This window comes from Colius striatus, chromosome 21 (assembly GCF_028858725.1).
Source record: "Colius striatus isolate bColStr4 chromosome 21, bColStr4.1.hap1, whole genome shotgun sequence".
NCBI lineage: Eukaryota > Metazoa > Chordata > Aves > Coliiformes > Coliidae > Colius > Colius striatus.
In genome coordinates this window covers 1,553,643-1,580,231 of record NC_084779.1, presented here as the reverse complement: position 1 = coordinate 1,580,231, position 26,589 = coordinate 1,553,643, and the positions used below count along the sequence as shown (strand labels likewise).

At 47.6% G+C, this 26,589-nt stretch overlaps 1 protein-coding gene across 1 annotated transcript; it reads left to right on the top strand.

Moving 5' to 3' along the window:
• The first annotated feature begins 18,301 nt into the window (after nucleotides 1-18,301).
• LOC133627503 (acrosin-like) lies at nucleotides 18,302-23,365 on the top strand. Its single transcript, XM_062013243.1, has 7 exons — nucleotides 18,302-18,327; nucleotides 19,423-19,594; nucleotides 21,133-21,233; nucleotides 21,627-21,827; nucleotides 22,063-22,331; nucleotides 22,612-22,763; nucleotides 23,015-23,365. Exons 1-7 carry the CDS (start codon nucleotides 18,302-18,304, stop codon nucleotides 23,363-23,365), a joined length of 1,272 nt encoding a protein of 423 aa, XP_061869227.1.
• Nucleotides 23,366-26,589: the final 3,224 nt, after the last annotated feature.

The window sequence follows — 26,589 nt, the reverse complement described above, 5'->3', positions numbered from 1 at the left end:
AAATAAGCTTTTGTTGGCAGCTGGTAGTTGAAACTCATTGATAACCTATAGATACAGTTTGAGTGCTTGAAACCTGGACAGATTTCATAATACTCCTGTTATAAACTTGTACTTCCCTTTTGTGCGCTCAAGACAGCAGTTGTGGCCTCTTTCCTCATCTAGTTCTGCTTCTGCTGACTGCAGAGCCTGGATATATGTCTTACAAATCAGTTGTCAATTGGATAAGTGTTCACTGTCTCTTTTGTTTAGAACTCGGTATCATGTTGCTTTCCTTTAAGAATCTCTAGTTGCACTGTGAGAGTTTTAGGGTTTTAGTAAGTGGAAATTACCTTTCTGGTGGTCTTTTCTGTCTGGCCTCATACACTCATCTGTATCTCAGTACTTGTGCCTAGCATGAGCCTTTGGATGAAATGCACCCAGCATTTTGTGAATTGGTGTTCTTGATAGCTTATGTCAAGCATTTTCCGTGCAAAAAGAGGGAAGGCATCACGCTTCCCCAGTCAGTTCTTCTAAATCTCATTGTAAGGTTGGAGACCACTTAAAATTAAGCTTGGATGATGTGAAATGCCTTCACTAGTGTTCATTTAAGTGGAATACCACCAAGACCTAATAGATCTTGCTCTATAAACTTGTGTCCAGTCTGGACTGGGCTATGGACAGTTACTATTCATAAGGATTCATTCATTCAGGATTATTCATAATCTTTGGAGTAATAAGAGGTCATCATCTTCTGAAATGCATGTGTACAGCAGTATTTGTCATCTCTTTAGGCTGGAAAGAGGTAGGTCATCTTCAATATGAAAACGTCTCATTAACTTAAGAAACCATCAGTTGTCTTTGTAACGTATTTTATGCTTTCAGATTCTGCCTCTCCACGTTGTAAATGCAACAAACTACTTTGGTCAAATAGTAGACCAGCAGAAGGACCAATATACAATTCTTGCTGAAGGAATTATTGGGTATTTTAAGGAACCTGGTAATAAGATTGCTGTTAAAAATGTGGAGAAGCTGGCATTTCATGGTTTATGTCAGAAAACAGTTGTTCACAGGTAAAAATGTGGATTTGTTTTGGTTTAAATTATTCATGTGCACTTTTTAATACAAAGTAGTTTAGAACTTTTACTGCTCAGTTAAAGTTAACCCACCATGAAAACTAGCAAAAAAATCTCTGCTGTACAAATTGTTTTTAAAAAGCTCTCCCATGCTGCCTGTGCTGAAGGGAAGCCAGAATGGCTCCACATACACACCACTGAACATTGTGCTGTGAAAGTTTAATCTTTTTTAGACACAAGGAGGTGAAGAAACTTTACAACTGTAATAATTCTTTGTTTCCTCTCCAACTCTGAAGGGCTCAGGTGCTAGATATTTCCCCAAAAGAGAAGGAAAATATGTTCTGTAGTGTCAAAATTAACTATATAGTAGAAGGCAGAACATGTCAAGTCCAAAGTTACCAGCTGCTTCACTCACCTGCCAAGTTTCAGTGTCTGCCACCTCAGGCTGGGGAATTTGTAGAGTGACACCCATTGGTAATGAACTGGAGTGGAACCCAAAGGTAATATTTATCAGATTTTCAGTGGTATGTTCTTTTATTTCTCTTTGTGTGTTATTTTCTGTAAGAAAGCAGTAATGAACTGCAAACTTAGTTTTCTAATTTAACTCCTCATTAGTATTGACAAGAAATATCTACTATTGGGCCAGATTCTGAGAAGTCAGCTTTCTTGTTTTGTTTTCCTGCAAAATCAAGTGAGATTTATGCGATTTTTTTTCTTCAATTCTTCTGAATTCAGTATCTTCTTCCAGAAAACGTTATTGCTGCTTTTGCATCTGTGGGGATTCAACGGGGGAAGGGTAGCCTCTGTAAATGAAACTGTGTTTGAGTACCGTCCCATTCAGGAAGCTCCTTCCTTAATGAGTAACAAAATCTGGTTTTATTTGTTTAATACTCATGTCATGTTTAAACTTGGAAGATTTGTTTCATTACAGTTATTGTAAAGTTATGTTGGAATTCACCTCAAGTGCAATGACTTTTTTTCCTTAGGTAACTAATTCTATTCATCAAACAGTTAAAGGAGAACTACACAAAGCAAAAGTAGTACTGACCTTGGGAAACACAACTGGGATTGACCCAATGGGAGGTATAGAATTGCAGCATTACAAAATATTTGTATCTAAACTCCTTTACCAAGAGCACCTGTTCTTTTCTTTGCTTCTGTCCGTTCCAAGTTCAATTTGATTCCACACGGTATTCAGGTAATACTGTTGGATAATTTACTGTGGAGGTGTCTGACCCCTGGAACAGGTTTCTCAGAGACTGTAGAGTCTCTGTCCTTGGAAATAAGCAGAAGCAACCAGGATGTGGTCCTGGGCACATGATTCTAGGTGTCCCTGCTTGAGCAGGGAGTTTGGATGAAATGATCTCCAGAGGGCCATTCCAGCCACAGCCATTCTGTGGTAAACTGAGATAACTTCCCATGGCAATAATCTCAGGCATGGGATGAAATTGTTTTAATTATTGGTTTTCTCAGAGTCAACTCTTCAGGTTTTCCTGAAAAGAAAATATTAGTCAGTGCCATGTTTGTATTGTTCTGTCAGTTCCCTGGCCTGTAATAAAGACACTGGCAAATATTCTTCTGGGTAAGACTGACTAGAAGGTAACAGCCCTCCGTGCAGTGAGTGTTTCCTCTCAGCATTCTCCTGTTCTCCCAAAACCTTGTTGGTAGGAGATTGACTTAGAGATGAGTTTTGCTTAAAGAGTTGGTTATTTTTTAATTGTCTGGACAAGTTCATCAGAAAGGCCACTCCTCCATCTCAGGATCGTGACGTGCCTCTTGTGGCTGCTTGGTCCTGTCCAAGAGTACAGTTAGTTAGTGTTTTGGAACGTGTGATGCTGTTTTCCATCTGAGCATTCAGTCAATTTCAGACGAAAAATAAAGTGGAAACGGGGAATTACTGGAAGTAATTCTCTTTAGCAGCTTCCTCTTCTATATGGCACATCTCAGCCTTTTTCTGATTGCTCTGCTTTTGTTCTTGTTTAGAGTTTTTCTAACTGTGTCCCCCCAGCAGTTTTCTTCTTCTATTTTGGTCTGGGAAGTTATTCTGTGTGGTGTGTATTTCAGCTGTAACTTGTGTAATCAGGGCTCAGATTGTTTACTTGGTTGCTCTCTTGGTTGTGTTACGTGGAGTTAACTACGAGTTCCTTACAACACTATTATGATGAAAGAGATGGCAATATCTGGAGAAGAATTAAACATGGGAACGTGCCTGTTGGGACATTGGGAGAAAACCAATTACTTACAGGTATCAATAAATGGGTACATGTTTAAAGCTTCACTTAGAGTAGCTTAGAGTTAGACTACTGATGAGTTATGGTTTCAACTTGGTGTGTTTTGTCATCCAAGGTCCGGGTTACCAGGCTTCCAGACTTGAAGATGTCAGTTAACGAATACGACGTTTGATCTGAGGTTTTGCCTACAGGTCTGGGAGCTGACAATGCAGAACATAGAACACAACTTCAGAAGCTGTGCAGCCACATGAACATATTGGACATGCAGCAAACTTGGAGCCCTTGTAAGAGTTTACAAGGTTTTTTGAGCATACACTTTATGAAAAAAGAATGCTACAATTAAGGAGATGTTTTCATGATTGATATTACTGACTGTGTGTTTCGTTTGAACACAGAAACAATAGTGTTTGTAATATGTCTGCATTCCTGTGACTGTCTGTAGTGGGTCTGGGATGGTAGTGACTTTCCACAGCAGCTCCTGCAGTGCTGTGCTTACTGTTGATATCAATATTATGACTAACGCTCACACAGCATCAGGGCTGTCCCTCCAGCACTCCTTCCCCCACTTTCACCAATAGCTGTGGGTGGGCATGATCTTGGGAGGGACTATGGCCAGGACAGCTGACCCAGACTGACCAAGGAGATATTCCATACCCTATGACATCAGCTCAGTAATATAAACTGGGGGAGAGGAGCAGGAAGGGGAGGCGAGATTCATTTCTGGCCTTCCCAAAGCAACCGCTACGCGTACCGCAGCCCTGCTTCTCGGGAGGTGGCCGGACATCGCTGCTGATGGGAAGTGGAGAGGAACAGCTTTATCTGCTTCTGCTTTGCTTCCCGCGCGCGGCTTTGCTGCTTCTTTATTAAACTGCTTTTATCTCAACCCACGAGACTCCCATCTTATTTTCTCCCCTTCCCTGGCTTGCTGAGGAGGTGGGGGACAGAGTGGTGTGGTGGGCACCTGGCATCCAGCCAGGCTCAAACTACCACACCCACTTACCACTGTAGTTGGGGTCTGTGTACCTGCTTTCTTGTAGTGCCCACACGCAGTGGCATAACTTCTACTGGCAGCCTGTGTGTTTTCAATGGGAACTGAGCAGCCCAAGTGCAGAGGATTGGAGATAAGTCCCACAGGAAAGCAGCTGCAAATGTGACACAGTGCAAGATGATAGACTACAATGGGACCTACTTACCACTCTAGGTGGAGTCTGCCTTCCTGCTTTCTTGTAGCTCCCATACTCAGTGGTAGAGCTTAACTGACAACATGTGTTATTTCAATGGGAGCTGAGGAGTCCCAGTGAGTGGGAATGGAGATAGTTCCCTCAGGAAAGCAGCTGCAAATGTGACACAGTGCTGGCTGATAGACTACATGGGGACATCACAGCACACGTGGGCACTGCAATGGGGTTCAGTGACATTGCCGCACATGTGGCAATTGCAGAGAGACTCTGTGACAGCACAGCAGACGTGGGCATGGCAAAAGTGCTCTATAACATCACATCACCTCTGGACACTCTAACAGTGCTCTGTGACATCACAGCACATGTGGGTACTGCATCCAGGCTGTGTGACATCATCGAATCCTAGAATGGTAGGGGTTGGAACGGACCATTAGATATCATCTAGACCAACCCCCTCCTCCAGAATCACGTTCACCTAGATCAGGTCACACAGGAACGTGTCCAGGCTTATGCTGAAATCCTCCAAGGAAGGAGACTCCACAAGCCCTGTGGGCAACCGGTTCCAGTGCTCCGTCTTCCTCTTCCGCGGATGTTTGACATCACAGCACAACTGAACACTGCGAGAGTGCTCTGTGACATCACAGCACAGGTGCGCACTGCAACAGGAGTGTGTAATACAACAGCCCATCTGGGCTTTGCAGCGGCACTGTGTGACATGACAGCACTTTTGGGCACTGTAGCAGTGCTCTAAGACTTCACATCATATCTGGGCACTGAAACGGGTTTCTGTGGCATCACAGCAGACGTTGTCACTGCAACAGTGCTCTGTGACATCACAGCACAACTAGGTACTGCAACATGGCTGTGTGACACTGCAGGAGATGTGGGCATTGCAGAGGTTGTGCTGTGTGTATTGCATCACAGCACATCTGGGCACCACTACACTGCTCTGTGACATCATTGCTTATCTAGGCACTGGAATGGGGCTCTGTGACATCACATCACATCCGGACACTGCGGCAGTATTCTGTGACGTCACATCACCACTGGGCACAGCAACAGTGCTGTGTGACATCACAGGACGTCTGGGCACTGTAGCAGTGCTCTAAGGCTTCACATCATATCTGGGCACTAAAACAGGACTCTCTGACATCACAGCACATCTGGGCACTGCAACAGTGCTCTAGAACATCTTATCTCAACTGCACACTGCTACAGTGCTCTGTGACATTACAAGACATCTGAGCACTCAATCACTGCTGTGATATATAACAGCATCACTAGGCACTGGCACGGTGCTCTGTGACATCACAGCACATCTGGGAAAGGCAGCAGTGCTCTGTGACATCACAGAACATGTGCACAGTGCAACAGGACTGTGTAACACAACAGCACATCTGGGCTTTGCAGCAGGACTGTGTGACCTTACAGCACATCTGGGCACTCCAGTAGTGCTCTGTGACATCACAGGACGTCTGGGCACTGGACACACAGTGCTCTGAGACTTCACGTAGTATCTGGGCACTGAAACGAGACTCTGTCATCACAGCAGACGTGGGCACTGCAACAGTGCTCTGAAACATCCTATCACAAGAGGACATTGCTACAGTGCCTGTGAGATCACAGCACAAGTGGGAACTGCAGTGGTACTCTGTGACATCACAGCACATCTGGGCACTGCAACAGTGCTCTGTGACATCATAGCACATCTGGGCCCTGCAACAGGGCTGTGTGACATCACAGCACATCTGGGCATTACAAGGGGGTGTGTGAAATCAGAGAACATCTAGGCACTACAACAGGACTGTGTGGCACAGCAGTACATGTGGGCATTGCAGAGGATGTGCGGTGTGCGTCGCATCACAGCACATCTGGGCAGTGCTACACTGCCCCGTGACATCATAGCATATCTAGGCACTGGAACGGGGCTGTAGGACATCACAGAAAATCTGGGCACTGTGACAAGAGTGTTTCACATCACATCACATCCAGACACTGCCGTGGGGTTCTGCGACGTCCTAGTACTAGGCAGTGCAACAGTGCTCTGTGACATCACAGCACATCTGGGTACTGCATCTAGACTGTGTGACATCATAGAATCCTAGAATGGTAGGGGTTGGAAGGGACCATTAGAGATCATCTAGAGCAACCCCCTCCCCCAGAATTCAGGTCACCTAGATCAGGTCGCACAAGAAAGTGTCCAGGCTTGTGCTGAAATCCTCCAAGGAAGGAGACTCCACAAGCCCTCTGGGCAGCCTGTTCTGCAGGGTTTCTTTTTCTTTGTGCAGGGGTTCTTCTTTGTTGTGCGAAATGGGAGTGACCAGACACCAATCTGATGTGCATCAGCTCCAATTTATTGTCACATCATCATCACTTCTATACCTTTTCCAAATGCTTTGTACGTGCCACAATTCATGGCAAATAGTTAACACTAAGCATCACGCACTATGCATAAGGCCTCAAAGTTTCATTTTGGTAACGACTTAAACACCAACCTCACTGTGTTTAAACACCATCCTTATTGTGCTTAAAACATCAGCCTTATTGTGTCTAAAATATCACCCCATCTGTTCGGCCTTCAGTTAGTTTTCTCTCACACTATGGTTATGCTTACCTTACGTTTAGTTACCTTTATATTATTGTTAGTTACATATGTTACCTTACATATGTTACCATTTATTAGTCAAGTACAGTCAATCATACAATGCTAAATTGAATGCTATATTCAGTCCTCTAACAACGCTTGGTTTAATGTCCTGTCCTATCTTCTTGCTTTGACCTTGTTTCTGTTACAATCTGCTGTTTCGGTTTTCCCCTTGCTCAAGCTTGCTATGGATGTGGACGAGGAGGTGCAAGCCGGTCCATCACAACTTTATCCGTCCATAATTAACCTCAACTCCCATTGAAAAAATACAAACTGTCGGTAGAAGTTATACCACTGCGTATGAGAGCTACTAGAAAGCAGGAAGGAAGACCCCAGCTACAGTTGTACGTAGGTCCCATTGTAGACTATCAGCCAGCACTGTGTCCCATTTGCAGCTGCTTTCCTGTGGGAGCTATCTTCAGTCCCACTCCTTTGGACTGCTCAGCTCCCATTGAAAAAATACATGTTGTCGGTTAAGTTACAGCACTGCGTATGGGAGCTACAAGAAAGCAGGAAGAAAAATCCCACCTATGTGGGGAGTTTTGTGGAGACTTGGCTAGAGAAAAGAGGACATGATAGAATACAGCTGGTTAGGCAGTAAGCATTAAGCGATAAGATAGTGGACTCCTGCTCAAGGCCGTGAGAGCAAGAGAGCTGTATGAGAACAGGATGAGAAAGCAGGAGCTTAGTTTGGGTTAAGCAGCCACACGTATCTGGAGTATGTTGAAACAAGGGCGAGGTTTGCACCTAACTGGGAACCAATGATGAGCTTAGCTTTTGCAATATGTATGAGCCTCTTCTCTACACAAGAGTATTTACAAAGTCAGAGAGGCGAAGGGGCTTCAGAGCAGAGCCCCCGCGGGAGAGCTGCTTCCCATTCGAGCCCAGCCCGCCGAGTTCCCCCTGGGGCGACTCGCAGGGGAATGCCGAGCGGGCGGAGTCGGGCCGGGGTGCGGCGCAGGATGATCAGAGGAGAGTGGGGGAGCGCGACCCCGTGTTACACTCGACACCATCGGGCATGTGAGGGGAGACAAAGAAAACACGGGAGAGAGTAACAGCGGCTGCGCCGCCGGCGCCGGGGCCGGCACGGAGTGAGCCAGACCCCCCCCGCCCCTTCCATCCGCAGCCGCCGCCGCGCAGCCGCTTCCCGCGCCCGGTCGGTGTCTCCGGAGCCCCCCACACACATCGCGCCGACACCGCCGGCCCCGGCCCTCACGGACCGCTGGGCTCGTCCTTTCCATCCTCAGTCCCTCGCCTCAGCGAGTGTAAAAACTGCTGGTCGTGATGTTGAAAGCTGCAGGCTTTCGCTCCGAGCCCGGACGGCGAACACCCCAAGGAAGACGAGAGACCGGCTTGTTGCAAAAGCAAGAGCTGAGCTTTATTGCGGAGCTCCGGGCCGTCTCGTATCTCACGCAGGAGACAGAGGAGGCGGCCCCGAGGCTTTGCAGGTAGGGGTTTATATATGCTGGGGATGAGGGACGGAAAATTCCAACACACGCACACAACTTCCCCTTAACCCAGGTGCCCTGCTGGCACGGTGGGGACAATGGATCCAATTCTCTGAGAAATGTTTCTCAGCCCCTGCGGTTTCTGATGCAATGGCCGGGGTTGGTTTCATCATCCTTTCTCGTGGCCTAGTCGGCCTTGCTGTGACTGAGCCTCACCGGCTCCGTTTTATTTCATTTTATTCTTTCAGAACAAGTTGTTTTCTGTTGGGATTTAGAGGGGAAAAGTGCGGGTTTGTGGGAGTTGTGAGGGATGACATGAGGTGTGGGGGCAAATCTGAGGGGAAAAGTGAGGTTTGGGTGGCATTTCTGAGGGAAAAGGTGGGATTTGGGTGGAGTTTTCAGGGAAAAGATGAGACTTTTGGGTATTTCTGTGGGAAAAGGTGGGATTTTGGTGGAGTTTTGAGGGAAAAAGTGGGGTTTTGGTAAATTTTTAAAGGGAAAAAGTGGGGTTTGGGTGGAGTTTTGAAAAAACCAAATGTTTTGGTGGGGTTTTGAGGGGAAAAGTGGGGTTTTGTGGAAATTCTGAGGGTAAAAGTGGAGTTTGGGTGGAGTTTTAAGGGGGAAAATGGGGTTTTGTTGGAGTTTTGAGGGGAAAAACTGGGGTTTGGTAGAGTTTTGAGGGGAAAGGTGCAGTTTTGGGGAACTTCTAGGGGAAGAAGCGGGGTTTTGGTGCAGTTTTGAGGGAAACAGTGGTGTTTTGGTGGAGTTCTGAGTAAAAAAGCGAGGTTTTGGAGGTCTTTTCAGAGGAAAAGTGGGTTTTGGGTGCTATTCTGAGGGAAAGTGGGATTTTTGGGAACTGCTGGGTAAAAAAGTGCCATCTTAAGGGAAAAAGTGGAGTTTTGGAAGCATTTTGAGGGGAAAAAGTGGGGTTTGGGTGTATTTTGAATGCAAAAAAGGGGGGAGATGGTTGGGTTTTGACAGGAAAAGTGGGGTTTGGGGGAGTTCTGAGGGATAAAATGAGGTGTTGGTGCAGTTCTGAGAGGAAGAAAAGGATTGTGGAGGAGTTTTGAGGATGTAAAGTGGGGTTTGAGTACATTTCTGAGAAAGAAAAGTGGCATTTGGGTGGTGTTTTGAGGGAAAAAGCAGGGTTTTGGTAAATTTCTGAGAGCAAAAGTGGGATTTAGGTGGAGTTTGGATGGAAAAAGTGAGGTTTTGGAGTAGTTCTGAGGGGAAAAGAGACTTTGGGGAAGATGTGAGGAGAAAAGGGTTTTTGTGTGAGTTTTGAAGGACCAAGTGGGGTTTTGGGGGAGTTCTGAGGGATCAAAAGAGGTTTTGGGGTAATTGTGAGGGAAAGCAATTGGGATTTGGGTGTAGTTTTGAGAGGAAAAGTGGGGTTTTGGAGCAATTCTGAGGGGCATAGTGGGGTTTTGGTTTATTTCTGAGCGGAGAAGTGGGGTTTTGTTGGAGTTTTGGGAGAAAAAGTGGGGCTTTGGTGCAGTTTTGCAGGGGAAAGCTGGGATTGAGTACATTTGCGAGGGCAAAGAGCGGTGGAGTTGTGGGCTAAAAGGGGGTTTTGTTTCAATTCTGAGAGCAAAAGTGTGGGTTTGTGTGGAGTTTGCAAGGAAAAAGTGTGTTTTTGTTGGGGTTTTGAGGGGAAAAGTGAGGGTTTAGGGGAGTTCTGAGAGATAAAATGAGGTTGGGGGCAATTCTGAAGTCAAGTGAGGTTTGGGTGGCGTTTTGAGTGGGAAAATGGGTTTTTGGGTAACTTAGGTGGCAAAAAGTGGGGTTTTAGTAGAGTTTTGAGAAGAAAAGTAGGGTTTGAGGGGTGTTTGGAGGGATAAAATAAGGTTTTGGCGCAATTCTGAGAGCAAAAGTGTGGTTTCAGTGGAGTTGTGAGGGATGAAAGGAGGTTTTTGGGCATGTCTGAGGGGAAAAGTGGGGGTTTTGGTGGTTTTCTGAGGCGGCAAAAGTGGGGTTTTGAGGGTATTTCTGTGGGGAAAAGTGTTTGATTTGGTAGAGTATTGAGAGGAAAGGTGAGCTTTTGGGGAAATCCTGAGGGGAAAGTGTGAGGTCTGGGTGGAGTTGTGAGAAAAAAAGGAAGGTTTTGGTAACTATCTGAGGTCCAAGGTGGGGGTTTGGCTGGAGGATTGAAGGAACAAGTTGTTTTCTGTTGGGATTTAGAGGGGAAAAGTGAGGGTTTGTGGGAGTTCTGAGGGATAACATGAGGTGTGGGGGCAAATCTGAGGGGAAAAGTGAGGTTTGGGTGGCATTTTACAGGAAAACAGTTAGGATTTGGGTGGAATTTAATAGAGGAAAAGCGGTGTTTTTGAGCAATTCTGAGGGAAAAAGTAGAGTTTTTGTTTATTTCTGAGAGCAAAAGTGAGGTTTTGTTGGAGTTTTAGGAGAAAAAGTGGGTTTTGGTGCAGCTTTGCAGGGAAAAGTGTAGTTTGAAAGAGTTTTGAGAGGCAAAGTGGGGATGGAGTAGATTTCTGAGGGCCAAAAGCAGTGGAGTTGTGGGATAAAATGAGGCTTTGGTGCAATTCTGAGGGGAAAAGGTGGGATTTGGGTGGAGTTTTGAGTGGAAAAGTGGGGTTTGGTTGGATTTTTGGAAAAACAAGTGTTTTGGTGGTGTTTTGAGGGGAAAAAGTGGTGTTTTGGTGGAGTTCTGAATGAAAAAGTGAGGTTTTGGAGGTATTTTCAGAGGAAAAGTGGGTTTTGGGTTCTATTCTGAGGGAAAAAGTGGGATTTTTGGGAACTGCTGGGTAAAAAAGTGCCATCTTGAGGGAAAAAGTGGAGTTTTGGAAGCGTTTTGAGGACAAAAAGTGGGGTTTGGGGGTGTTGTGAGGGATAAAATGAGGTTTTTGTGCAATTCTGAGAGAAAAACAAGGATTTTGGAGGAGTTTTGAAAGGTGAAAAGGTAAGATATTTTTCTGTCTACAAACCTCTTTGTGCACTCTGCTATAGAAGTTATAACTTTGTGACAAATTTAAGACCGAAAAGTGTTATTTGCAAGTGAATTTTGTAATTTGCCATATACAGTAGAAGTGAAATCATTAACTTATTAGAAGATTTATTTTCTAAATCTGTTGTTTGTGAACTTTGGAATGAATTCTGTGAGGTGGAAACTTGTGAACCGCTTTGGAAGGTATTGACAAGCAAATGAAGTCCCCCAAGTACTTCAGATGAACAACTATGTGAATTTACTGTACTCTTGTCCTTCTTTGTGATACACTTAAAGATATTTCAAGAAGGCAGTTGCATGGTGTTATGAAAATAAATACAAGTTCATATGTGCATAAGGCTGAATTCCCAAACAGCTGGGAGAAAGGAAGAAAGCTCGTTGCACTTACCAAAGTGCGTAACTCCTGCTAAATCTCTGCTGCACCTACTGTCAGACTTAAGCAGCTGCCTAGTAGACAAAAATAAATGTGTTTGAAAACTGCTGCCATTTGGAGTATTTTACCAAGACTTTTAACATTAGAGCTGTGGTCTTCACTGTAGACAATAACTTGGATTACATCTTAATTTGAATACCTTCTCTGTTCAGAATCACAGTTGGCAAGTGTCACTTCTCTCTGAGCCAGTAAGAACTTTTAAGTTGAATATTGTTTTTTCCTGCCAGGTTTGGATGCACTCTGAATCAAAGGGACATAAAACTAAGATAGTTTTTCTAAAAATGTTTAAAGCTGATAGAAAACTGAGCACAGAATTTTAGGCAAAAGCATGAAACTGGTAAGTAACACCTGTTTGGAGAACATAGAGGAAGATACGACCAACTTTCCTGCCCTGGAATGAGTACTCTTCAGAAAGCATTTGTACATACTAAATATGTCTTCCTGTTGTCTCCAGCTTCAAATAAATTCTAAAGCAGTATGTGATGGTGACTTGCTTGTTGATTCTGGTCAGTCAAAGACTTGGGTTTTTTAGGTATGCATTAATGATGATCTCGTCTTAAGCAGCTTTGCTCATTTTGAGCAAGCTGAAGAGAATGCAGTGAGTTCAGCAGATTATCAGGAGACCCAAACATCATTAAATCTTGACTCTCTTCCAATGAAAGTTGTTAATCCTGCACTTGATTTGAGGACAGTGCTGCTCCAGCAGAAGGTATCAACAGATCCTGAAACAAGTGGGAACCGTGTGTGTTGGCAGCAATCATTCATGCAGTGCATCATTTGTCTTTACCTGGATATATTGAACTACTGTATCAGTTGGAATCCAACAAGTGGAACAAAAGGTATCCTAACAAACACTGCCTATGTATCAGACTTTACAAAGAGCAATCAAATCAGCAGATGCAGGAATATTCTAAAGCATTTTGTCCTTGATAAGACAAAGGGTGAGTTGCAGGGTCATTTGTTGATATGCTGAAAAGCATTAGATACTGTTGAAATAACTTGTAGCATTGATCAGTGATACCTTACTGTTTGATTTGAGTTCAGAGGGATTTCTCTACACAGAGGTAACTTGAATGTTTTCTGTGAGTTGTCTTGTTTAAAACAGACTTGGATCACTATAAATATCCTCTGTCCTTGTTCCCTCGGTTCATTTGCATATCTTTATGTAAATACAACTGTCTTTTGGTTGTTCTTTTTGCCATTAGAAAATGAGACAGGCAGAGAAAGAAGTCAGTTGCAACCAACTGTAAAAACACTGGCCTTTCATAGATTCAGATAATCACAAACGTGTTTCTGCATCTTTTAAAATTGTCTTTCTAGATCTTGCTGTATCTGGTTCTGTTCTTGAAAAGACATGCCAAAGCTCCAACACAGATGACAGTGAAACTACCACATCTGTAAGTGTTAGATTTTCTATTCAAATGTCAGAATGAATTAAGTGAAGCATCTGTAAGGCAGATTAGGAATACTGTAGTCAGCTATCATGTCCTTTTATGTAAGAAATCTGGGACTAACTCTTGATCTAGTTAAAAGAGAACGTTGTCCTTCAAGTTTGTGGTTCTGGTGGTTTTGGTTTTTTAGATTGCAACGATGGACTTTGAACAGATTGTGTCTCCTTTTGTGCTCACTTGCTCTTGCTGTGAAGATGTGTAGTGGTTTTGTGTGGCCAGCTTTTGGTAGTTGTTGGGGGAATACAGGGGTAGATTCTTCAAAGAAAGAGCTGCCAGAAGCTATAGCTTGAGCTGTGAACATGAACTGATTCTCCTGTGTGGTTGATGTTCTTGTTGCATGCTTGATTCTTATTGAAGAAAATTCGGTTAGGTAAGAAAACCACCTTGATCTTTTTTTTCTAAAATGTTGCTCTTAAACAGTATTTTACTGCCAGAAAAGGGTTTGTCTTTTCTTGATAGATTGTCAAAACAATCCCAGGATTGCCTTTCAAGGAAAATCCAGCAGTTCACACAGACAGGTATGGTACAGTATGTTACATATTTGAACCAATTGTGTAGCCAGATAATTAGGAGCTGTAGTATGTTTCCAGTTACTCTTCTTAGACAGCTAAAAGGGCAGAGGGTAAGACCAGATGTGTGCACATGGTATTGGGGAAGGAGGCCATTAGAAGCTGCTGATACTTATCCAGACCACAGTAAAAATAGCAATTCTTTCTAAACAAGGCTGTGATGAGGCAGTACGTTTCTGCACACTCAGCATATTCAGTTGCCTTCTTTTATTCTTAGTGTGATTGATAAAGTTTTCCAGCTGAATGAAATCTGACTGAGTTGACTTGTGCAAGGCTTTTGTTATGCTGCAAATCACTTGCTGCATATGTAAACAAGCTGAGGGGTGTTTTTAATTCAAGTTTTAACTGTTGCAAAGATACTTTGTTTCATGTTTTTGCAACTGTAAGAAACCTTTTTCCTGCAGTCCCATCTGATTTTCTTCTGAAGTTGAGGAACCCACCAATTGTCTTGGTTAAAAAAACCTTTGGGTTATTTTCAGATACCTAAAAACTAATAGTAAATTTTACATCCAAAATGGTACTTTTTGATTTCTTCTGTCATATTTGAGGGTTTTTGTTGGCACAGGTAATACATCAGAGATATTTTGTAGGTGAACTGTTTCGTGCCATTTAGAAATATTGGTGATATTTATCGATTACACTTTCCTTTTGCATTTCCATTGAATTTAATATTTGTATATTTCTCAGGCTTCAGCCATGCTTAAATTCTGATCCTTTGAACACACATAGAACTGAAACTGAGCAAGAGGTAATTCCAGGATATAACTTCCATTTAAACCTCTGCAAACGTGTGTCATATATGTGGAAGGTGTGGGTAGTGTTGAGGCTACAAGAGTGGTCATTGTGGAGGGACTCTGTGGAGGGACATCAGGGACTGAATCCAGCCACATCAGCAACAAGACCAGACCAAAGGTCAGCAAGCCAGCAAAGTTGATGGTGCCTCTGTGAAAATATGAAGGGCAAAAAAAAATGCAGCGGAAGAGACAAAAGGAAAAAAGCAAGAAACAGACTCACTGAGGCTGTAAGGGACCACTGAAATTGGCTCACGCAGCTCCAAGTAAGACAAGATGTTTCTGCTTCTATGAAACTTTTGGCCCTTTTACCGAATATTTGTATCTAAACTCCTTTACCAAGAGCACCTCTTCTTTTCTTTGCTTCTGTCCGTTCCAAGTTCAATTTGATTCCACACGGTATTCAGGTAATACCGTTGGATAATTTACTGTGGTGGCATCTGACCCCTGGAACAGATTTCTCAGAGACTGTAGATTCTCTGTCTTTGGAAATAAGCAGAAGCAACCAGGATGTGGTCCTGGGCACATGATTCTAGGTGTCCCTGCTTGAGCAGGGAGTTTGGATGAAATGATCTCCAGAGGGCCATTCCAGCCACAGCCATTCTGTGGTAAACTGAGATAACTTCTCATGGCAATAATCTCAGGCATGGGATGAAATTGTTTCAATTATTGGTTTTCTCAGAGTCAACTCTTCAGGTTTTCCTGAAATGAAAATATTACAGTCAGTGCCATGTTTGTATTGTTCTGTCAGTTCCCTGGCCTGTAATAAAGGCACTGGCAAATATTCTTCTGGGTAAGACTGACTAGAAGGTAACAGCCCTCCGTGCAGTGAGTGTTTCCTCTCAGCATTCTCCTATTCTCCCAAAACCTTGTTGGTAGGAGATTGACTTAGAGATGAGTTTTGCTTAAAGAGTTGGTTATTTTTTAATTGTCTGGACAAGTTCATCAGAAAGGCCACCCCTCCATCTCAGGATCGTGACGTGCCTCTTGTGGCTGCTTGGTCCTGTCCAAGAGTACAGTTAGTTAGTGTTTTGGAATGTGTGATGCTGTATTCCATCTGAGCATTCAGTCAATTTCAGATGAAAAATAAAGTGGAAACGGGGAATTCCTGGAAGTAATTCTCTTTAGCAGCTTCCTTTTCTATATGGCACATCTCAGCCTTTTTCTGATTGCTCTGCTTTTGTTCTTGTTTAGAGTTTTTCTAACTGTGTTCCCCCAGCAGTTTTCTTCTTCTATTTTGGTCTGGGAAGTTATTCTGTGTGGTGTGTATTTCAGTTGTAACTTGTGTAATCAGGGCTCAGATTGTTTACTTGGTTGCTCTCTTGGTTGTGTTCCATGGAGTTGACTACGAGTTCCTTACGACACTATTATGATGAAAGAGATGGCAATATCTGGAGAAGAATTAAACATGGGAACGTGCCTGTTGGGACATTGGGAGAAAACCAATTACTTACAGGTATCAATAAATGGGTACATGTTTAAAGCTTCACTTAGAGCAGCTTAGAGTTAGACTACTGATGAGTTATGGTTTCAACTTGGTGTGTTTTGTAATCCAAGGTCCGGGTTACCAGGCTTCCAGACTTGAAGATGTCAGTCAATGAATACGACGTTTGATCTGAGGTTTTGCCTACAGGTCTGGGAACTGACAATGCAGAACACAGAACACAACTTCAGAAGCTGTGCAGCCACATGAACATATTGGATCATGCAGCAAACTTGGAGCCCTTGTAAGAGTTTACAAGGTTTTTTGAGCATACACTTTATGAAAAAAGAATGCTACAATTAAGGAGATGTTTTCATGATTGATATTACTGACTGTGTGTTTCGTTTGAACACAGAAACAATAGTGTTTGTAATATGTCTGCTTTCCTGTGACCGTCACAGAGAAAAATACCAACTCTAGAAGATGTTAAACTAGTATTAGATGCAGGTAGCCAAGTTTATGATAAAAAGATGGAGCCCAAATTCAAACTGTGTCACCTTGTATTGTGATCTTTGGCTTTTTTGAATGCTTACCACTAGGTGCATCGCACCAGGCAGTACAGCAGAGCATATTCATAGAATCGTAGATTGATGGGGTTTGGAAGGGACGTTCAGAGCTCATCCAGTCCAACCCCCCTGCAGAAGCAGGTCCACCTAGATCAGGTTGCATAGGAACATGTCCAGGAGGGTCTTGAAGACCTCCAAGGAAGGAGCCTCCACAACCCCTCTGGGCAGCCTGTGCCAGGGCTCCCTCACCTGAACAGGGAAATAGCTTTTTCGTATGTTTAAGTGGAACTGTTTGTGTTCCAGCTTCATCCCATCACCCCTTGTCCTGTTGCTGGCTACTATAGAAAAAAGGGATGTCCCAGCCTCCTGACACCCACCCTTGAGATATTTGTAAATATTAAGAAGATTCCCCCCTAGTCTCCTCTTTTCTAGACTAAACTCTAACTAGACTAAATTCATATTGTAATGAAAAAGAATATAACAAAAAGAAGGAAACCCAAGAAAGACAAGTGCAGGTGCTCAAAGCAGCTGCTCACTACCCGCTGACTGATGCCCACGCTGCAATCTGTCCTTCCCGGCACAGCATCCTACAGTATGGAGTAGCCCTTTGGCTAGTTCAGATCGGCTGTCCTCCCTTCCAGCTTGTTGTGCATTCCCTTGCTGGCACAGCAGGCTAAACTGGAAAGGACTTAAGAAAAGTGCTACTGAGCAACAACTAAACCATCATTGTGTTATCAACATCATTCTCAAACAAAATCCAAAACACAACCTTGTACCAGCTACTAGGGAGGAATTTAACTACCCCAGCCAAAACCAGGACACCTTGTCAACTTTCAGAACTGAGGAAATACCCAGTGTAGTGGAAGCACACGTCTCACTGGGGTTTGTCTCTGGATCCTAGCACCCTTGATTTAAAGTGCTTATGAGCCAGACATCTGTAGGTGTTTTGTTCTGGCCTCTGATGAGTGGCACCTTGTTCAGGAGGCTTTTTAGACAATTTTCAGTTTGACAATCTGTCCTTGGAAATATCATTTCAATGTCTGTGACCAAGGGTTTGTTTTCTAATATTTACAAGGAAGAGAGAAATCTCAACTGTGCTCTTTCAAAGAGTAAGTGTTGTTTCATACACAAAAAAGGTCCCTGGAGTACCAGCATGGGCCTCGCCGGGCTGTCTCAGAGCTGGGCAAGTTAGTTAAAGCTCTTGTTTCTGTGATGCCAAACGTATTTAAACCATTTCTTTAAAAATTGTCTCTTTGGTGTTCAGAAGCATGAAGGAGGATGTAGCTGGTGCAGAGAATGTGTCCAGTCCCAAGGAAGTGTTAATACAAGAAAATTCTACTGAGAACTCTGATTCTTCTACAATTACTTCTGGGAATTATCCATGTGGCAAACGTTTTCATGAGTCTAAAAACTCCAAAACATGAAAGGTGCTAAAATGTCAACCTAGAGGTGATTTTAGCAAAGGCAGACTTCTCTTGAGTATACAGAATAGCACCATATAGCTCGTGTTTACAGTAAGCCACAAACACCTTATGATTAGCACCCTGGACATGTTGCCAGAGGAAGCCACCTTAATGTAAATTTTTGTCAGCTAAATCATCTCTAGCTCACATATAGTGCAGCCAAGTCCCCAGACAGCTGAGAGTCTTTGCAGCTGTCCTTTTCCTTCGCGTTCCTCAAAGACGGTATCACAGACAGAACAGGAGTCTAAGGGTGGGTTTTTCATTGGAGCTTCTGATCCCTTGGGCTCTGCAGTTTCTTTTTACCAGAACTCATGTATATTAGTGATTCCCTGCGAGCTGCTGTTGGACATCTGCTGCCTCAGGGCATGGGGCAGTTCTGGGCTTATGGGTTCTGTTTCCACAGAGCGCTGGTGGAAAGAGGATTTGCTCAGTGGCTGGACTACCAGCCGTGTCCCGGATGGCTCCGCAAGTCTCTACAGAGGCAGACAGGAGCAAATCCTGCCAAGCCCAGCTGCAGCTGATGTTTTTCTGTATCTAGCAACCCTGTAAATATCCTCCAGAATAAAGTCAGATATTGTCCAAAAACACCTCTGGAAGCCAAGGGAGCTTTAGAGAAGCTTTTCCGCCCCAGCATGTCCCGTGTGAAGTTGTGGCTGCCGTTGCGTCAGTTGCAGATACAGCAGAGGAGAAGTCTGCCCCCCACTGTGATGTATTGATGGCCTCTTTAAAACACATTGTTGAGAATGCTGTTCAGCGGGAATTAAGGCTACTGAATGCACCAGCCTAACTGGCCTTGCTGTTGGTAAAGCAGTTCACTAGCCCCAACCCTGTGAGCTACAGGGGAAGCTTCTGGCAACTCTTTGTGTTTAAAGAAGCCACCCCTGTACCTCTCCCCCTACCAAAAAACCTGGCCCAGGCAAAACTACTCTAAACCCCAACGGAAGGAGTTCAGAGGGCAGCAGGACAGAAAGAGGTGAGGGTAGGACACGGTCAACCAAACCCAGTGTGAAGAGGAGCAAAGAGCTGAGCCCACCATGTGAACCCAAGGAGCAGACAGCACTGACCAAGAGCCCCCTCCCACTGATGGCCCTCACGGGGCCTCCTGTAGGGAATCCAAAGCCCTTTATACCACTAAAAAACACCCGACTCAGATGACAACCCGTGGGGCTCCCAACTCTGCACCACAGCTCTGCGTTTGCTCCTCCCAGACGTGCTCACACCACCCGTGAGGGAGAAGCAGCAGAGACACGGAGCCAAAGTGGCAACGTCCCGCCCCAGAAGGAAGCCAGGCCAGAGGCAGCCGCCCCACAGCCCCGCGGCTCCCTCCTGAGCTGCAGCCACCGTCCCCTGCGCAGAGACGGCTCCAGCAGCAAGGCCCAAGTCAGCAGCAGGAGAGAGGGACCCGGCCCTGCCGCAGCAATTCCTGAGCCGGGAGGGCTCCAGGAGCCCTTCGAGCTGCTGTCACCCCTCTCTGGGGCTGGACTCGCTCCCCTCTTCCCGGGGGGGGTTGGAGCAGGACACGAAGTTTTGGGGTGACCGAACGACCCCCGCGAGCGCGAGCGACAGCGCGAGCAGGGCACGAGCGCGGGCTCCCGCGGGGCACGCTGGGAAGCCGAGGCCCTGCCCCCTCCGCCGCACGGCGCCGCACGGCAGGACCAGGACGGTCAGTTGAAGCTCTGCTGTTAACCACCCAAGTGGCTTCTGCTACATTTTTATCCCACTGCTCCCATGCCCCATTGCCCAGTGCTCTGCACAGAGAATCATGGAATCACAGAATGGTGGGGGTTTGGAAGGGACCTTTAGAGCTCATCCAGTCCAACCCCCTGCAGAAGCAGCTCCCACCTAGATCAGGTCACACAGGAACGTGTCCAGGCGGGTCTTGATGACCTCCCAGCAAGGGGCATCCACACGGTCCCTGGGCAGCCTGAGCCAGGGCTCCCTCACCTCACTGTAATATAATTTTTTCGTATGTCTCAATGGAACTTTTTGTGTTCCAGCTTCATCCCATCACCCCTTGTCCTGTTACTATCTACTATAGAAACGAGGGATGTCCCAGCCTCCTGACACCCACCCTTTAGATATGTATAAATGTTAATAAGGTCTCCCCTCAGTCTCCTCTTCTCCAGACTAAACAGCCCCAGGTCCCACAGCCTTTCCTCATATGAAAGATGTTCCATTCCCCTGATCATCTTGGTGGCCCTGCACTGGCCTCTCTCCAGCTGTTCTCTGTCCCTCTTAAGCTGAGGAGCCCAGAACTGGACACAGGACTCCAGATGAGGCCTCCCCAGGGAAGAGTAGAGAGGGAGAAGAACCTTGACCTGCTGCCCACACTCTCCTTGGTGCATCCCAGGATGCTTTTTCTTCACCTTCAAGGTGGAGTTTGAGTGACTTTAGTCACATAAACACACAATAACCTCCAAAGCTTATTAGGATTGGTGTAAAATTCTCTTGCCTTGCATTTAAAGCTGTGAGTTACAAAGAATTCAGGGCACAGGCTCAAGGAGTGGTGGCACCTCAGAGGCCGGTGGCCTTCAGGACAGAGGTGTATTTTGGTATTATAATGACATTATCATGAGCAAAGTGCACCCAAAGGGCAGGTTTGACAGACCTTTGGCTCAGGGTACTAAAATGCTGCTTATCAGCTCTAGAGGAGCATCTCCTTCCCATGTATCACCGCAGAGTCTGACCACAGAGCCTCCCCTCTGCTCCACACTCCATGGAGTATTTGCAGGGAATTACTGTGTTGTGGATTCCTCACTGACCAGGAGCAGCTGTATCCACCCTGTGAGCCTTCTTCATTTTATCCCTTTCCTTAACTGGTGAGCAATGCTGATGTTTAATGTGTGCTTTAATACCAGTTTCAATGTAAGTTTTCATTTCCACGGCACTTCAGTAATCATGCCACACCCCCCCTTTAGCTGGACTCCCCCTTGGTGCCCCACACGGAATCCCCCACGCCCAGCATCCGTAACCAGCGGCTCTGTGACATCAGCCCCGGGGCCCAGGTGCTGTGGGCAGCGTGAGCACTGCAGGCACAGCATCGGCCCCGCTGTTGGTGGTCACCAGCACTTTCTGGCCACGTGCTACTAGACATGATGAAGCTCCTGCTCATCCTCACCCTGCTGGCTCTGTACTGCAGGCCTGCAAGCGGCTCATGGGAAGGCTGTGGGTAAGTGGCTCTAGGAGGGAGCTTGGGCAGCCCTTACAGCGTCCACTGGTGCCCCGTGGCCAAGCCACAGCTCCCCAAAGCCCACGGTGAGGGAGCCAGGCTACGGGGCTAAGGCAGGAGCCAGGGCTAAGGGCTCCCTGCCCCGCTGTCCACGCAGCACCCGGTGTGGAGGGCAGACGGCTGCCCTGCAGCCCGAGCAGCAGCGAGCCCTGGAGCAGGACACTCGTGACTTTCTGCTTCCAGGGCGAGCTGTGGGCGCCAGCTCAAGGCTTCTTCCTCTGGGCCGTTGCGCGTCGTGGGTGGCACAAATGCAGCTCCGGGGACCTGGCCCTGGATCGTCAGCCTCCAGCGCCCCTGGGGAAAACGCACCAAGCATTTCTGTGGAGGGTCCCTCATCAACCCACAGTGGGTGCTCACAGCAGCCCACTGCTTTGACAAGTTCAGGTGAGGAGGAGCAGGGAAGGGGCATCCCTACACCACTGCTGCCGCTCCCGTCCCGTTCCCACGCAGCAGCCAGCGCCGGGGCGCTGCCCAGCCCAGCACAGAGCCGTGCTCGGCACACGCTGGGCTGGTGCTGCTGCTCGCCAGCGGCCTGGGGCTGGCCATTCCTGGAGCCCTTGGTGAGCAGGAGGCAGGCAAGTGCTCCCTCTGAGCCCTCTGCTCTCCATCTGCCCTCCAGGAAAATCGCCAAGTGGCGCGTGGTGATCGGGACCACAAAGTTGTCTCAGCTGGGCCCCGAGGCCCAAGTGCGACGCATCAAGCGGCTGCTGCGTCACGAGGCCTACTGGCAGGCCACAGCTGAGAATGACATTGCTGTGCTGGAACTGGACCAGCCCATCCAGTGCAATGAGCACGTCCAGCTGGCCTGTTTGCCTCAACCCGATGACGTGAAGCTGTCGGAGCTGAAAAACTGCCAGGTGGCTGGTTGGGGATCCACAGTTGCACGATGTGAGTTCCCCTTGTAAAAGCATTTGTGTCCCGAGGCCTGGCACGCTGGGGAGACGGGTTGGGCGTGAGGAGAGCCAAGGCGAGAGCCACAGTCAGGCTGTGGGGACATCAGGCTGCAGACGGGGGTCTGAGCCACTGTCCAAAGCCAGACTGAAGGGAAAGACGTGTCTGGTGTGTCTATGGGTAGGTGCAAAGCCGAGGCCCAGGGAAGGGCTTTCCCAGACAGGGGAGGGCAAGTGGCCCAGAGCTGCTGGGGGCTAATTCCTTGCTGTGCTCACAGCCACAGAGCCAGAAATATCCGATGTGCTGCAGGAGGCCAAGGTTCACCTCATCGATACCAAGCTCTGTAACAGCAGCCAGTGGTACACAGGGGCTGTGCACAGCTACAACCTGTGTGCCGGGTACCCACAGGGTGGTATCGACACCTGCCAGGTAGGAGCAGCTACGAGTCACCCCCTGCAGCACCCACAGCCCTGTCCCAACACTGCTGGGGCTTCCCTCCCCTTCCCCATCATCATCTCCTTGCCCAGGGCCCCTTGCCTTGTCCCACACACCCATCGCGTGTAATTGGCAGCCCTTAGGTCCAGAGCCCAGTGCTAGAACCTCTGTCTTCCACACATCCAGCATCCCTGTGCTGACAGCAGCCACCCAACACTCCCTTCCTCCTCTCTGCTCTGCTGTAGGGTGACAGTGGTGGTCCCCTCGCCTGCCAAGACAGCCACGCTGACTACTACTGGGTCGTTGGACTGACCAGCTGGGGGAAAGGCTGTGCAAGAGAAAAACAGCCTGGCATCTACACCAGCACTCAGCACTTTTATAACTGGATCCTGGAGCACATGGGACGGCACCAAGAAGAGGCAGCAGCTCCTCCACTGTCACAGCCTGTGTCCACCTCAGCCCCCTCTCAGACACCAAGGCCAGGTGCAACACAACCAGGCAGCTCCACGTCCTGTGCCTTTGCATGCCGGAAGGCGTTGAAGTTCCTCAGTTTGCTGCGGGGGCTCCTGCGGTTCCTGATGGGAAGAGGGGCTTGAGCAGCAGCGTGGCCAGGACCCAGCGCAGGCTGCGCTGTGCCACCACCATTTCCCCCTGGGGCACTGCCCGCTGCTCCAAGGGCAGCCCCTGTGTCCCACACTTGCTCTGTCCTCCCCACGCTCCTCTCAGCACACACAAAGGCTGAAGGAGACTTAGTGTAGTCAATAAAGCTGTTTGCACAGCACGTTGTGCCTCAGTCCATCGCTCAGTCCCTGTGGAGCTGGGCTCATTTACAGCTGCATTAAAGTTGGTGTGTTGGAATCACAAGAAATTTTAGGAGCAACCTGTCATCAGCACAAAAGAGACACAGAACTTGTGGAGAGTGGCCAGCGCAGGGCCACCAAGATGCTCAGGGGACTGGAACATCTTCCATACGAGGAAAGGCTGCGGGAACTGGGGCTGTTTAGTCTGGAGGAGACTGAGGGGAGAGCTCATTAACATTTACAAATACCTCACTGCTGGGTGTCAGGAGGTCGGGACATCCCTTTTCCTATGGTACGTAGCAACAGGACAAGCTGCTGCTCGGGGCTGGTTTGTTCTCCCCCAGCACTGCCAGGTCCCTCTCCTGGAGCTGCTCTCCAGCAGCTCAGCCCCAGCCTGGGCTGGTGCTGGGCTTGTTCCTGCCCAGCTGCACTACTCTGCCCTTGCTGCCCCTCAGCAGGTTCCTCTGTGCCCAGCTCTCCCTGCCGGGCAGCTCAGGCTCTGGGCACTCAGCCAGTGCTCCCAGTGTGGTGCCAGCAGGGAACTCGCTGAGGGTCCCTCTGGGCCCTCCCCCAGCTCCCTGACGGAGCTGTTGAACCAGAGCGGCCCCAGCGCCCATCCCTGCGGAACTCCGCTGCCCACAGGCCGCACACTGGGCTCTGTGCCGCTGAGCACTGTGAATCTTCTCTTTCCAGGGCGAGAATCCTCTCACAGAGACCCCGAGGACAAAGAGGAGCCCGAGGGAGGAGGAGGAGGAGCCGGCACGCGAGCAGGGCACGAGCGCGGGCTCCGCGCGGGGCACGCTGGGAACCCGAGCCCCCCCCCCCCCCCGCCGCACGGCGCCTCCTGCCAGGCGCCGCCGCACAACTACAACTCCCGGCAGGCACCGCGGCTCCCGCCCGCAGCTTTGGCCGGCAGCGAGGCGCTGGGGGTGATGGGAAATGGAGTCTGCGGGGCGCCAACGAGCCTCCGCACCTCGTTCTTCATCAGCTCAGCCTGTTCCTGCTGCGGTGCTTCCTACAACACACAGCTCACATCACACGTTACTTGTCCACAAGGTTCAGTCTCCTCGAGGCACACATCGAGTCTCCCCATCCTTTCTCATCACCCACCAAGCACAGCCAGGCTCCTGGGCACAGACCATCCCACCAGTGGGTTTGCCCTTTCCCACGGGAGCTGCAGCCCATCCTGCCTTCCCCAGCCACTGCCCTGGCTGCACTCCAGGGACCTCTTCTCCTCCCACAGCGTGCAGGGGTTTTGTTTGGGCAGGACCAGGACGGTCAGTTGAAGCTCTGCTGTCAACCACCCAAGTGCAGAAGCAGCTCCCACCTAGATCAGGTCACACAGGAACGTGTCCAGGCGGGTCTTGATGACCTCCCAGCACGGGGCATCCACACCGTCCCTGGGCAGCCTGAGCCAGGGCTCCCTCACTGAAACACTGGAAGAGTTTTTTCCTATGTTGAAATGGAACTTTTTGTGTTCCAGCTTGATCCCATCACCCCTTGTCCTGTTGCTAGATACCATGGGAAAAAGTGCTGCCCCAGCGTCCTGACACCCACCATTGAGACAGTTGTCAATATTCATAAGATCTCTCCTCAGTCTCCTCTTCTCCAGACTAAACAGCCCCAGGTCCCGCAGCCTCTCCTCATATGAAAGATGCTCCAGTCCCCTTGTTAGCATTACTGTATATGGAAAGTTAGAAGCAGTTAGGCTAAGGTCTGTATCGAGGCCTAGTGAGCAGTGTGGGATGTTGATGTAACCTAGCAGTCTAGGGAACTAGTGGGGCATGCTGAGCTTGTGCATTCTTGCTTAAACAAAGCAAAGAGATTAGTGAAGAATGCTGAACCTGAATCTTGTTTTCTCAAAGAAATCGTTATCTCGAATGTTTACCTGTTTGTTATCTATGGAAATTTCTGGTTGTGGATTCAGATAAGCGTTGTCTCAAGTAACTACATGAAAGAGCACGACATAATCCTAAAGTCTAAGAAAACTGGTAAACATCACGGGGACCTGATGAAGTAATCATTTGTGGAAAGTATATAAACTCTGTGAAATTTTCTGTTAGTGGGGGCTCTGACTTTGGACACTAGTCCTCAGGTCCCCAGGGCCCTCAATAAAGCACCGCATGAAACGACCTCGGTTGTTTTGTGTTTTCCTTTGGGAACGGGCAGCAGTTTTCTGGCGGCCGCGGCAGGACTCCGAGGGTGGCTGGGGCGGTTCGCGTGCTGATTTACTCCACGCCGGCGCCGAGAGATTCTCGGGGAGTCATCGGTTCGTGCCCGACCCCCGCACCTGGCGGCCGACTGCTATAAGGTAAGCCCATAGGTGCTTTATTTTCTGGTATGGGTGCCTGCTCATAAGACGAGGCGGCGATCCTCGCTGAGTTGGGCTAAGACGTCTTGGTGGATGCCCAGGCGCCGGCTGTAAGACGCGGCGAAAGCTGCGCAGGTCCGGCACTTGCCCCTCGCGGCGTCGAGAAGTGGCAAGTTGGTTTGGTACTGGGTATTGGTTTTGTGGTTTTTGTTTGTATTGTTACAGTGTTTGTGTTTGCTGTTATTTTGTCTGCTGTTATTTTGTTTCGTGAATACTTGAAATGATGCCGCTTAAAACTTTTAAGGCGTTAGTTCAGTCTAATAGTAAAATGCCAGGAAACACCCCATTAGGATGTTTGCTGGGAAGATGGAGGAGTGCTGGATTTCATCAGGATTTGAATAAGGGTAAAACGATAAACTATTGTAATCATTGGTGGCCTTTATATGAGTCAGAAGGGGGACCTGCGTGGCCCCTAAACGGTACTGTCGATGCGGGTATTGTATCGCCTTTGATGCAGTATTTACGGGACAATGAGAAATGGGATGAGATCCCGTATTTGGATTTGTTTTATTATTTGGGGCGAAAACTGGATTGGCAGAAGGAATGTGGTATTTTAGTTTTGGAAACAAAGGAATTAGGGTGTAGTGAATGGAAGAAGAACTCTATGTGTGTTAAGTGTTTAGCTGCCTCCTCTGGTCCAGAGGAAGAT

Bases quoted from the DNA above. Each gene is read 5' to 3' on its own strand.
- LOC133627503 (XM_062013243.1), top strand. From the start codon at position 18,302: ATGTTGCCAGAGGAAGCCACCTTAAT. The intron at 18,328-19,422 runs GTAAATTTTTGT...TGCTCCTCCCAG, and splicing joins CCAGAGGAAGCCACCTTAAT to ACGTGCTCACACCACCCGTG. The intron at 21,828-22,062 runs GTGAGGAGGAGC...TCTGCCCTCCAG, and splicing joins CACTGCTTTGACAAGTTCAG to GAAAATCGCCAAGTGGCGCG.